The sequence below is a fragment of the Streptopelia decaocto genome (genome assembly GCF_964273445.1).
Source record: "Streptopelia decaocto genome assembly, chromosome: 3".
In the NCBI taxonomy this organism is placed as follows: domain Eukaryota; kingdom Metazoa; phylum Chordata; class Aves; order Columbiformes; family Columbidae; genus Streptopelia; species Streptopelia decaocto.
In genome coordinates this window covers 95,771,071-95,784,448 of record NC_138656.1, presented here as the reverse complement: position 1 = coordinate 95,784,448, position 13,378 = coordinate 95,771,071, and the positions used below count along the sequence as shown (strand labels likewise).

The window sequence follows — 13,378 nt, the reverse complement described above, 5'->3', positions numbered from 1 at the left end:
TGCAACTTAATCATAAACTTCACGCGTAAGAATTGAAGCAAACACCTTCCAGTTGAAGGTATGAGACATTCACACTTTTGAAGACTGAGGAACTCTATAAGTTTACTTGAAATCCAACAGTTGTAAAATAGTTAAACCTTGAGATAAAACTGCAAAAATAAAAAATATTTAAGTAATTTTTTTTGTTTTGTTTTGTTTTTTTCATATCTGAACAGGGTTGTATCTTATGCTTGTTATCCATCATTTTGGAAAAAACAGCTGGAGCCATCAGGTGAAAATCACTGTTATGTGTCAAGTGAATATGGAAAAAACTATACAAATGGGCCATGTCCCAATGCTTTAGAAAAATCGAATAGGTTATACCGGTGTGCCTCTCACTACAGGGTCTCCTCAAAAGTAAGTTCATGCTGTTCACCCATCATCTCACCCATTTTTCTCCTTTGAGACTTGAAAATTATCTGGCATGTAGAAATATGTTCACTTTACTTGAAGACTAAAGGTATGAATTTTCCTTTATATTGTCCTTATGTTTTCAGAAGAATTTGAATTCTTTATTGCTTCTCAGTTTTACGTCACCTCTTTAAAGGTGCTGCTTTGTGGTCCTGCAGACATTAGAGATAGAAAAGAAAGTATGCAGTCATAACTGTGCATCCGTGCTTCTTAAACATGTTTCTGAAAGTTTTGTCCGTTAGGTAAACCAGATATTCTCTAGTAGAAATACAAGTAGAATAGTACATTTATACCATATATATATATATATATATATTTATACAATGATAAATTAGTATGAGTTTTAATTTTATTTAATATAATGTATTATCTATCTTCCCTTACTCTCTCTGCTGCTGCTCTCACCTCCCCTCAGGAAACCAATATAATGAAGGAAATAATGGACAAAGGACCAGTACAAGGTATGGTAAATTTGGAAGATGACAATATGCATAATTTACAATGCCTTTTATCAAAATATTAGAAAACACAAATTGCATTCCACAGTGAACAAGCCAGACATATGCACTGTCTGCATATGCACTTCATCTAGGGGCATTTGATGGGCAAGCAGTGCCTCTAAAGGCAGCTCTCCTGCATCAAGAGTCCCGAATGAGTAGAATGACCTTGAGCTGGATTTATTGAAAATTTGCACAAAATCTGTGTGCTGGAAATTTGCCTTTTTTCCATGACAAGTTCTTTGCTCATTGATGAAATAGCAATTTGGGGCTGTGCAGGAGGAGTTAATTGTTAGCAAACCTCTTCTCTCTAGGGCTGGGATTGATTCTCCCACTGGCTGAGGCCAAACCACCAAGCCTGCTGTCCTCTCAAGGCAACGCTGCTGCTCATGGGCCCTCCAGCAAATCATTGAGTGCTGGTTTACTCCCAGAATTTCCCCTTTCATAGTCTGAAGGCTCTTGTTAGTTGTAGAGGGGTACTTCTGCATTTCAGCTGTCCACAGTTATATAATGAATTATCATAACCTCCAATTTATTATTGAAATGGTCTTGATTATAAGATTTAATTCATTCCTGTGCATCACAGAGTTGAAATTACTTCTTAAAGCTCTTTATGTAGGCAGTTGCAATTAATCTGAAGCTCAGACTTAACAAGATCAATACTATTAATCTTTTTTCTTCTGCCAAAGTTTGTTTACTCAAGGAAAATACCATTTCCCATGCTGCATTTGATCTAGAAGTGATTACAGTATTTTCCATAGGTTTTAAGAAAATGAAAAAATTGGGATCCTCAAGATAAAATTTCAAGCTGCTCTCTAAAGTTGTGTTCGTAATCCATGTATACACAGTTTGCTCAATTAATCTGTCAGTACAAAATCTTCCACATAAAATAATCTATATTCAGCCATTTATTAGGTTTTAGTCACTCAAAAAGTCATACAAGTTTTTGAAATGTCAATGCTTTTTTCAGAGAAAGTGTCTGTATCAAATTAAGGTCATGTTGTATGTGGAAAATCAAGGTCTGAAGAACAGTGTATAACTGAGACAGTATATTACTGAGTGATCGATATACTTTCCATTTTTTCTTTTTGCTATAATGAGATTTTAAAATGAGGCACATTTAATAATTTGCCACTGATTTGTTCTTCTATCTTCTTGTACTACAAATGCAATCAGGGCATAATTCTAATTTTAAAACTATATAATACTTTTTTTTTTCCAAACATCCTACAATTGATCATCAGCTCCTAAAAGAGATTTTTTTCATTATTCATTCACTTGCCATTCCTCAAGAATTTACAAAGTGCTTATGGTCTGTCTCATCTAATACACTAAATGATGTTTAATAGCTGGAAAACATTCAAGATCCTTTCAAGATCATGATGCAGAAAGTAATTCTGTTTGTGCATTTGGGCTTTTGTACGTATTCCAAATTAAGAGAATAAAAATATTTTTAACAATTGTGAAACAGATAAGAATTTAATGAAAAGCTTCCTGTCATACAGCTTTGAAGTTCGAATGACTATTCCTCTCTGACATGTGTCATTTTTTTATATAGTACAGAAGCTGAGCAGTTAGCTCTTTCAGATGCAAATGATGAAACATTACTTTTTTAAAAAAAATTCATTTTCAGATAAACATAGTGAAGTTTCATTAATGCTTTGAAGACATTCAAATGCATATTTTATTTTTTTTTTTTTTAAATGGACTTTAGGAAGTACTCAGGTAGTTATAGCACTGATGTAGAAAAATAACCGTCTCTGTCACATTAGTCAGTCTCAACCAGAAGAAAAGCTAACACACTGTCAGCAATACAAAAAGCTTTGACTCTACAAAACTTATCATTTCAGCTATCATGATCTTGGAAAAAAATGAGTATTTAATTTGATGACACAAGGAACATCTGGAAAAAGCACTAGGCTATATCAATGTACAGTACTACACTTAATTCCTTTGTGGCAACTACTCTCAGTTTTTTGTATCTTTGTATGTCCACAAATTCTTATATAAGAATTTTATACAGAGGAGAGAATGATGGAATGAATCTTCTAATCTTCTACATTTATATGAATAGATCTGACAGCTCAGCATGGCTGAAGTAGTTCATGTATGAGCTACAGTCAACCTTAAGAAAAGTGATACCTCTTCTGATTAATTAATAATTAATCCATTCATTTTAGAAAATGCAAAGTCTCTTCTATGTTGGAGGGAACACAGTTTACTGGTGGCATGTGATCATTTCATCCTGTCCAAGTCATGGTCCATATCAGGACAAAGTCACTGAATAAATAAAAATATCTCAGTGCTTGACTTTGAATGATCATGTCTCTTTTCACTCTACATTTCATGTACCCAGCCCACTTAACTCCAAACACTATACTATTATTTTACTCCTGATTGCAGGGTGTATATATATATATATAGATATATACATATACATAAGTATATATATTTACATATATATATATATACACATACATATATATAAATGCACAGTAAATGTAGACATAATAGGCAATCATGAATAAAATTCTCTCATGTAAAGTTATTCGGGAAACATCCTTCAAAATTTTCTATTTCATTTCAGTGGAAATATTTTAGGTATGATGTTTCTTCACAGAGTAAAGAACATGTGTTTTATTAAGAGTTGTTCATAAAGAATAAATTGTTTTCTGAAACCGAACATAGAGACCTTGATTTCAAAGAACTATGTGATTTAGAATGAGACTACCTTCTCCTATCTCAGCCCAATGATAGATGAGAACCTGTAACATCAAACCTTCCATGGGAGAAGATAATTTTGCAGTCTTGGCACTCGCCCCTTTTTCTTTGCCTCCCTTTGGCCAAGGCATCAAAACAAGATCCAGGGAAACCTCTACAGTAATTTTTTGAATGACTCATCCCCTTCACTTCTCCTCTGACACTCTCACCTGGACTAAGGATGGTGTGGTCTTCTTCCCCCTTTCTGTTCCTTTGTACCACTTTAAAATTCTCCCTCCACAGCCTCCTCTGCATCTCAGAAACCTCAGCAGCTGATATTTTACACAATGGTACAGGGACATACCCAGGACTTGAGCTCCTGGCTCCATGCACGGGAGACCCGGGGCAGAGAGCAGGGAGACCTTTGCAAAGAGCTCTAATGGGGTCCTGAACTTGCAGCTAGAAACCCCAAACAAAGTTTGTGCTATTTTCCACTTGAACTGTTGCTGTGAGCTCTGGTTCTGCAGGCAGCTTGGCAGAAGCTGCAATAGTATTCATTGAAAGCATTTAACTTTTTTTCTGATTTTAATTGATATAGCTTTCCCTGAGACTTGCCACCTGGGTAACATCATGGCTGCTTATTCCCCATGTGTTGCTATCTGCATACATTTTTTTTATGTGAGAAACCTCATTAGCAAAGTATGTTTTTAGCCATGATTCCTGGGCAAATAGGCTCATTTGGTAATGTTTGGAGCTGTTCTCTTTAATTTCCTAAAATTTGTGAATGTTTTCTCTATTCAGCCAAGTATGATAGAGGTCAAGAGGTTATAAAGATAGTTAATTTCCTTCAAGTTTATGAAAACATTCAGGTAGGAAAAATAAATTTGAAAATATGCCAGACAGAAAAGACTGCAGCATGAGCTCACCTTGCTGGATACTGCAGATCTACACCAGGCATATATGTTATAAATGCTCCAGCCACATTAAAATCAGAGAAACTTGTACTTTATGAGACTCCCAACATGCAAGAGTTTAGGAAACTAATTCTTGTGTTCCAAGCTGTGTGGCAGTGTAAGACTGTTAAAATCATAAGCTAAAAATAAGTTTGAGTTAAGCTTGTATTTAATGCTTCTGATTCATTGGAATATAAATCTAATGTAGATCTGGAAAATACTTTAATTGCTTTGGATCTGGTGTCCCACCATATAGCAAAGGAAATGGTACTAAGGTAGCAGAACAAATGTAGAAAAGAAACACAAAACATTTTATTTAAAAAACAAGTGAATGATGTTCTCAGGAAATCATGAAGAGACATAAAATAAAAATTGTCATCTTCATTCTCTTGCACAAAATTTCCAGTTCATCAGCCCTTTGGCCTTACATTTTCATGGACACAAAGTTTTTTTTCCCCACCTTTAGTTGGAAGTCAGGATGAACATATGCACAGAAAATCTAGTTTTCTGTAAGGAGATTGTGGTGTACTTAATTAATTCTGTCTGAGTTTCAGAAAAAGGCACACGCATCACTCCACCATACCCCACAGGATATATCTTGTCTGTTAAATGCTTTTCTTTAAAACACAGATGGCTGACAGAAACTGAGGATTTTATCCATTAACTTTAAGATTTATTTTATCAAGTTGAATTTCACTGGAATTGAGAAAAATTATGTAAACTTATGCGAGACAATATTTCTTCTTACTTTTTAAAAGAAGTCCATTACAGGGAGTTTCCATGACAGGGAAACCCAATTAACTTGACAAGAGACTTCAGAGAGAACTCTGTTGGAATATTTCCCTTGGTTCACTCATAGCAGGGAACTTCTGAGCAATTAGTGAATTTAGTGTAATTAGAAAGTACACTTATGCACACACACAGTCCAACACACAACAAAAATCTCACTGGTAAAACACAAAGAGCAAACAAAAATAGAAGCAATATTTGTTGACCATCCTGATTTTCACTATTGTTTTTTAGCTATAATGAAAGTGTATGAAGACTTTTTCCTTTACAAAGAGGGAATCTACAGACACTCACAGAAAGCAGGATCTAAATGGAAAACTCATTCAGTCAAACTCCTTGGGTGAGTGAAACATATTCTTTTACCCTTTTCCTCTGCCAGTCATGAGTACAATAAAATGTTAATGACCGGTTTGGAACACAAAGATTTCACTGTCAGAGGTGCAACACTGTTAACGCCCAACATAAGATTGTTGTTGTTTCATTTTCTTGTGTCTGAGAGCACTGGAAAGAGGTATAGACCCATGGTCTTTTAATCTACTCTAACATTTGCTCTAAAACTTCGAATATACTGGTTTATAGAATAAAATGTTTTGCTGAGTATTTACAAATATTCCATGTACACATCGAGTACATGATTTCATCCAAACATGCCACCAACCAGAATGCAAAAGGAAACACTGAAAATTTTCAGTGATGTCGTGGTGTAACCTCAGCCAGCAACCAGGATCGCACAGCTGCTCACTCGCTTCCCACTCCAAGTGGGATGAAGGACAGAACTGGAAAACCAAACAAACCAAAAAACCCCAAAATCAAAACAAAAACTCACAGGTTGAGATAAAAAGAGTTTAATAGGACAGAAAAGGAAGAGAAAATTAATAATAATAATAATAATAATAATAATAATAATAATAATAATAATAATAAATACAAAACAAGTGATGCACAGTGCAATTGTTCACCATCCACATCACCAATAACCCATTTGTTTCCAAGCAGCCTTATTTGCCCCCGGCCAACTGCAGTTTATGTACTAAGCATGACATATGGTAAGGAAGAGCCTTGGGTCAGCTGTCCTGGCTTTGCTCCCTTCGAGCTTCTTGTGCACCTGGCAGAGCATGGGAAGCTGAAAAGTCCTTGACTGCCTGGCAACAACCAAAACTTCATTGTATTTTCAACATTATTCTCATACTAAATCCAAAACTCAGCTACTAGAAAGAAAATTAACACTATGCCAGCCAAAACCAGGACAGGTGGCCTCCTAGGTAACAAGCACAGCTCATGGGCATAGGAGTCTGGGCTCTCTGCACCCCAAACAGAAATCAGCTGCTGGGATGCTGCTGATTTTTTTTGGCAAGCACAAGGAATACACACCCAGGACTGAAACTGCTGCAGAAGAATGTATATAATACACTAATGGATTTCCCCTCAAATGTAGAACAGTGTCACTATATTAAGATGACAAGTATCTTACAATGCATACACTCAAATTACAGAACATGCCAAGGGACTTTATTCTTTGACATGGAGGGACTTTGTAGGGATAAATTTATTAAATCACTGAGGGAGTAGTTATACAGAAAAATGACTGGAGAGTCTCAAACAGATGTTTTATGAGTCACCTAGAATACCAATAGATGATTCAGGTCTGTGCTAGGAAGATTGCTGAGAGTATCTTCAACATGTAGTTCAAGAAGATAAAGTAATGACATAAAGTGCATTTTGTGTTCGTGATCTTAGTGAAGATATCCTTGTAAAGGACATGGAAATGCTTATGGCTGTGGATACCATTGGCTAAGAACTACAAGAGTATGCCTGATAGTGCACAGCAGTGAAGAGAAGCAGGAGGCTTATGCAAGATCATCCTTGACCCTATACTGTTGCAAAAGTACTGACTCAGACTAGCAGAGTAAAACCTCCTGAAATATGCTCATTAGTGAATGTTGTGAAGCAATGAAAGAGAGAAACAGGAATGTTGCATGGAAAAATGGAGGACTGAATTAGGAAAAGATGTTTATGTAGGACAGCCGGTGTGTATGGGTTTATGTCTATGTGCTTAAAATATATCTGATGGGCCATGAGAAACCAGTAAAATTATACAGGGAATTCTGCAGTGCGATTTGAATACCCCAGTTCAGGGATGAGCTGCTGTAAGGCTGTGAATGCAGGTAATGGGAGGGCTATGAAACATGCTTGGTGCATGACAGATGTTCCCTAGATGTGCTGCCTCAAATACATGCTGAATAATGTACAGAGGTGAGTGATTAAGCCAGAATGGCACAGGAGGATGAAGTGGTGACTGAGGAGGGAGAAAGGAGAAGGGTTATTAATATGCTGAAGTAGATGCTGATTTATATGGGAACTGATAGGCTGTGCAAGGAAAAGAAAGCAGCCCTTAGGCAAGGGACCACTCAAGAGCAGAAAACTGAGTGCCCTGCAGAGTATTGTGTTGAATGGTCAGTGCAAAACACTGAGTAGGAGAAAAGCCAAGTGGTCTGATATAATGGAGAAGGACATGAGAAGTGAAGGTAAAATAAAAAATGTATGTTGAAGAAACCTCAGCCTGGTTCAAAGTTTAGAAGTGGGAAACACATTTACTTACTGACTTTCATTGAACACTGCTGAAGTATCCAATGGATCCAAGAGTATAAAGAATTACCTATACTTTTATGTCTAATGCATGTGTTCTGACCTCCAAGGTTATGCTATACAAAAATATTTACAGAGTTGTTTAACTGTAAAAAATAAATCAAAGTGTGACAAGTTGAAGGCTGTTTGAGCCAAGGGCTAGGTGTTCTTGAGTTTCTAGCAGTGATAAATCCAGACATAAAACTGTGATTCTGCACCAGGAAGTATAAAACACACTCTTTTATATAGATTTTAATGTCTTCAGGATTAAGCTATCACTTTTTCATAAAATTCATTAGTTTGAATTAATTTTGCAAATGTAAAATATGTGGCTATTTTCCACTCACATATAGCTTGGGTGTTTTTGTTTTGTTTTGGTTTGCTTTTTTTGTTTGTTTTTTAAGCAAAGGATAATGCAAGCTCCTTGACCTAAATAAAAAAACTCATGAGAATCTCAATAAAGTTGGATTTCAAATTAAAATATTGATGATTATTTGCATTCTACTTAACTGAAATTGTTCCTGGAGAGAGAAGAGAGAGAAAAGCATCAGAGACATGCTCACACATAAGTAAAAAATGCAGCTTTATGTGGATTGATGTTTATTGTAATCTGATTTTTTATTTACAACCTCTTCTGTAAAAGAGATTCAATATTTGTAAAAGGAAACCATAATAATGAATGACTACATTGATTTGATATTTGTAATCTCTTAGAAACATTATTGAGGATGCCTTAAGTTGCCTGTGAATTGTACAACATACAAGGTGCTGGAGTCCTAAAATGGAAATAAATTTTGGTTAAACTTTCAACAACTATTTGTACAAAACCAGAAACACACATATAAACTGCCTAATTGATCACTGGATCCTAAGGAACGTTCTGCAACTTGAAATTGCTAGTTATTTTCTGTCATTTGAAGTGTTATTTATAAAATCAGCTCAGATAGGTCTGTCTCCAGTGAGGTACTGTGTGACCCCAGGCTTAAGAAGAGAATGTGAAATGACAGAGCAGCATGGAAGCAGGAGAGGAGAATGTGGAACCACCAGGCAGAGGGCGTTGTGGGTACCAGACGGGGTTTGATCACAATATGGTTTGATCACAATATAGTTTGATCACAGTATGGACAGTATAACGGATCTTTCAGCTATCTGAAGGCAGGACAGACTGGCCCCCCTGACATTTAGAGTATGATCTCTCAAGCAGTTTCTGTGCCTTGTATTCCAGAGACAGGGAGGTATGCAGAAAAAGTAGCCAAGACCAGGATTCATAATAGCTAAGTTCTGATGTGTAAAAGTTAGATTTCTATGTCTCTGCTAGGTAGCCATGCTTCTCGTTATGTTCTGTGGCTATTCATCTGCTTTATCCTAGGCATCCACCTCAAGGTGAGTTGAATCACTTTGTTGGATCTATTTCTCTTTGCTGACTGTAAAAGATAACACTGGGATAACATCAGACTTACATAACTAACATTAAAACGTCTAGGTTAGACTAGATGAATCCCACTTGTAATGGTACCATAAAGTAGCTTAAACAACAAAATGACTGTCTAGCTGGTACATAATATTTACGGTAAGACAGTATCTTTAGAATGTCTTGCACATGTATATTTGTGTATATGTACACACACACATGGATTTATGTGTACATACACTTACAATTACAACTCATAACGATACCAGAATGAAAGCGAGCTAAAGGGGCACAATGAAACCGCCAATGGAAAGTGGGACTAAGGAAGAGAAGTGGTCAAACTTTGGTAATTTTCACTTTTTCAGCTGCACTCTATTATTTTAAGAAGACTAATGACGGAAAACTGACATGCGAAACTGTCATCTTTATCTCAACTTCTCTTAATAATAAAAGCAGACTGAATTCACATCAAAGATGTACTTGGTAGCAGATTTCTCTGTCAGATCTATATATTTAAGCTACAGCTGCTGAACAAACCTGTCAAGTCTATTCTATAGCAGATTCTCTGTAGAAGTGATGCACCTTTTTTTAAACTTATTTTTCTTATACTCCTCTGGCTTTCTTAGTTCCACCTAGGAAAAGATGACAGATGAGAAATGTAGTTTCCACAGGAAAAGAAAACATGAGGATTATTTCTTGATGGTGTAAAGATGCTGAAGTCTGTTCAGCATAGAGAAAGTACATTGGCTTTAATAGCTATGGTTCTGGCTCAAGAATCTCTCTTTTCGAAGTCAGGCATAGTGAAGTAAAGTACTCGTCATTGATGTTTGCAGACTCTTCCGATAAATCTTCTCTCAGAGTCTTTCCTCTGCATCACTTCGGCTACAATATCTGACCCACACCCTCACTCAAAACTCTGTATCTGCTGATCCTCTGACACTGAAAAATTCAGAAAGGCCCTAAAAGCCCACGTCTTTAGCTATAATCAGATCTATGGACTGCCACTTTAAGGCTTGGAGGGGACAAGAATAATTTTATTAAAAGCCTTAGATACTGTTTAATGAACAAGATAGTTTTTCAGGTGTTCAGAAGGTGCTCAGAATGCCAAAGGACTTTCACACAATGACATTGAGAGATGTACATTAACTGGAAGTGCATTTCCCCTCTATTTTTATCAGTGATTCACTGGAAGCTTTACATTCAATAGTTCAGTACATTAAATAACATTGAAACATCTCTGCCCTGAAAAAAAAATTATTGTATGTTTCTTAATGCAAAAAAGCCATATTAATAGAGACAAAATTGACATGTGAGGCAAAAACATGTGTTTTATTGTAATGTTGAGGGGATAGCCAGGCAGAACAACAGCACTCTAAGATGTAATATACAACTAAATGACTACTTGTGCAAAGTCCAAAGGTTAAAAAAATGACACCGGTGATTTCTGTTACTGACATCTCAGGTTTTGGCTTTGAAGACACTGTTTTTCTCTTCCTTTTTGTCTTCAATTGTCCTCACTCAAGCCTAGACTCAGAATAATAACAAAGTAGCATCTTAAACCATGAAAAGTCATGACATAAATTATTTTCTTCCTGACTAAAGAAGCCTTGGATTGAGTTCCCTTTTTCTTTCACGGGGAAAAAATCTACCTCATTGTTGTCAGACAATCAACATCAGGTATTACAGTTTTAAAATTAAACAGCAACACCCCAAAATATTTTACAGCAAAGAAAAATACATCAGAAGATCACAAGGAAAAGATACACAGAGTATGATGATTCATGCAGTTAAAATCATGAGACCATCTCCCACATAATTCATTACAGTAGAGTTTATTCACTGATAATCTGACTCATCTCTCATGCTCAAAAGTACGGGCAAAACTGTAGTTTCAGATTCTAGCAACCATTTTCTAAGTTTGGCTCACACTAGGCAGTGACTCCAACATTCTTATTAATAAAAGATAAGAAAAGACAAGAACTAAACATTTGTCTAATTGAGCAGATGAAAGTCCTGGTCTTCAAAAAGTACTAGTATTTTGTGTTACAACACCAAGAATAGGGCATAACCTGTGATATCTATACGGTTTTTGTCTGGTAGCACTATGACAGTTAAACAACCAAGTCCAGGGAAGAAAGTGAGATGAAAAGTTTTAGATCACATGTATTTCTGTCCCACTATCTTTCTGTCTGGAGAAGAAGGTATTTTGAGTGTTTTATGAAAGCAGAACTTAGGTATTAAAATAAACCAGGTCAAGATGAAAGGTACTGAATAATCTTTGTATCCTGTTGCTGTGTATATAGGAAGACAGTATTTTTGCCCAAGACATTTCATAGTTTGTTTGGCCAGTGTGGTGACAGCAAATTTGCAATGCTTACATAGAAAACATAGTATTAGAGAGACAAATTAGTCCAGTTTGTTAGCACTGTTTGTGGTCAGCACTTAGGTGGAATGAATTATCTTCAGGAGGTATCCCTCTCTCTTGATAGCTGGGAGTGTTTTTTTTCGTAATTCAAATATCTCAGTTCCTGAAAGCTGAATTGGATGAATTTGGACTTCATCAAATCTTGTTTGATCACCAGCATTTTTTTTTCAAAGATGGAAAGGGTCAGAAATCTCTCATGAAATGTCTAACTATGAAAACCCCATGGTTTATGTGCCCTGGCAGCCAAGAGCTCAAACCACATCGTAGGGTCCATCAAACACAGCATAACCAGCCAGCCAGAAGAGCTGATTATCCTGCTTTATTATCCTACTGTATTCAGCATTGGTGTGGCCTCACCTTGAGCACTGTGTGCAGTTCTGAGTCCCACAATTTAAGAAGGATGTGAAGGTCCTTGAATGCGTCCACAAAGCAACAAAGCTGGAAAAAGGGCTGGAAGGAATGTCCTGTGGGGAGTGGTTGAGGACTTTGGGCCAGCCTGGAGAAGAGGAGACTAAGGGGCAACCTGATTGCTCTCTGGAGCTTCCCGAGGAAAGGAAGTGGAGAGGGAGGTGCCAATCTCTTCTCCCTAGTATCCTGTGGCAGGACGTGTGGGAATGCTTCAGAGCTGCACCAGGGAAGCTTTAGACTGGACATTAGGAAGCATTTCTTTACCAAGAGGGGGTCCCAGAGAGGTGTTGGTGCCCCAAGCCTGTCAGTGTTTAAGACAGGGGATTTGGACAATGCCTTTAACAACACTCTTTAGGTTTCGGTCAGCCCTGAACTGGTCACACAGTTGAACTAGATGAGCACCGTAGGTCCCTTCCAGCTGAAATATTCTATTCTGAGTTTATGTTGTGGTTGTGTTGGTTGACTCATTTGACTTGAAGATCCTTGTGAATGCAGAAGCTAAGTGAAATGAACATATTTGAAAAATTGGAAAGATGTTGCAGAATGCTGATTCCTAGAGCCCTGATGTTCAGTAAACAGTTTAATTCCTCAGTTAACACAGAGCACTGACTTCTACTAACATCAACAGATCTGCAGGAATTAATACCTTGAGATGTGAGATCTATCATTCTTCTTTACTCTTAAGACCTTATTCCTTTTTAGTTGACACCTCCAGCATTAAGGAGTTAGATTGTGTAATATTATGTAGCACAATCTTCAGATATCTTTTCTATGTTTGTTTTTAACAGCATTTTACCTATAAAGCTGAATGTAAGCATGCTAGAATCTAGTTTCTGTTCTCTTACAAAACACCTAAGTTTTGAAGCCACTGCTGATAACCTTTTTTGTTGTGTTAGATTGTATTTCTAGCTTTTTTACTGGTTTATTCAATGATATTTAATTATCAATGACTATTTTTTTTCTGAACATTTTCTTTATACTTCTCTTGTGAAGGCCACCTCCACTATAGTTGATACAGTTTCTTGAAAAAGAAACTAGGAAATGTTCAAACAAAACCAATTTCCATTCTATGGAAGAGTACTGAAACAGTCTCCATGTTCTAGTTCTTTAACTGTCAGGC

General features: G+C 36.6%; 1 protein-coding gene across 1 annotated transcript in view; it reads left to right on the top strand.

Moving 5' to 3' along the window:
* TINAG (tubulointerstitial nephritis antigen) overlaps nt 1-13,378 on the top strand; it is a gene marked incomplete at its 5' end in the record, with an annotated part of 47,464 nt that overhangs the window by 24,273 nt on the left and 9,813 nt on the right. Inside the window, 3 exons of the mRNA XM_082048713.1 lie at nt 216-396; nt 866-911; nt 5,624-5,729. Coding sequence (XP_081904839.1) covers nt 216-396; nt 866-911; nt 5,624-5,729 — 333 coding nt within the window. The remainder of the gene's footprint in view (nt 1-215; nt 397-865; nt 912-5,623; nt 5,730-13,378) is intronic.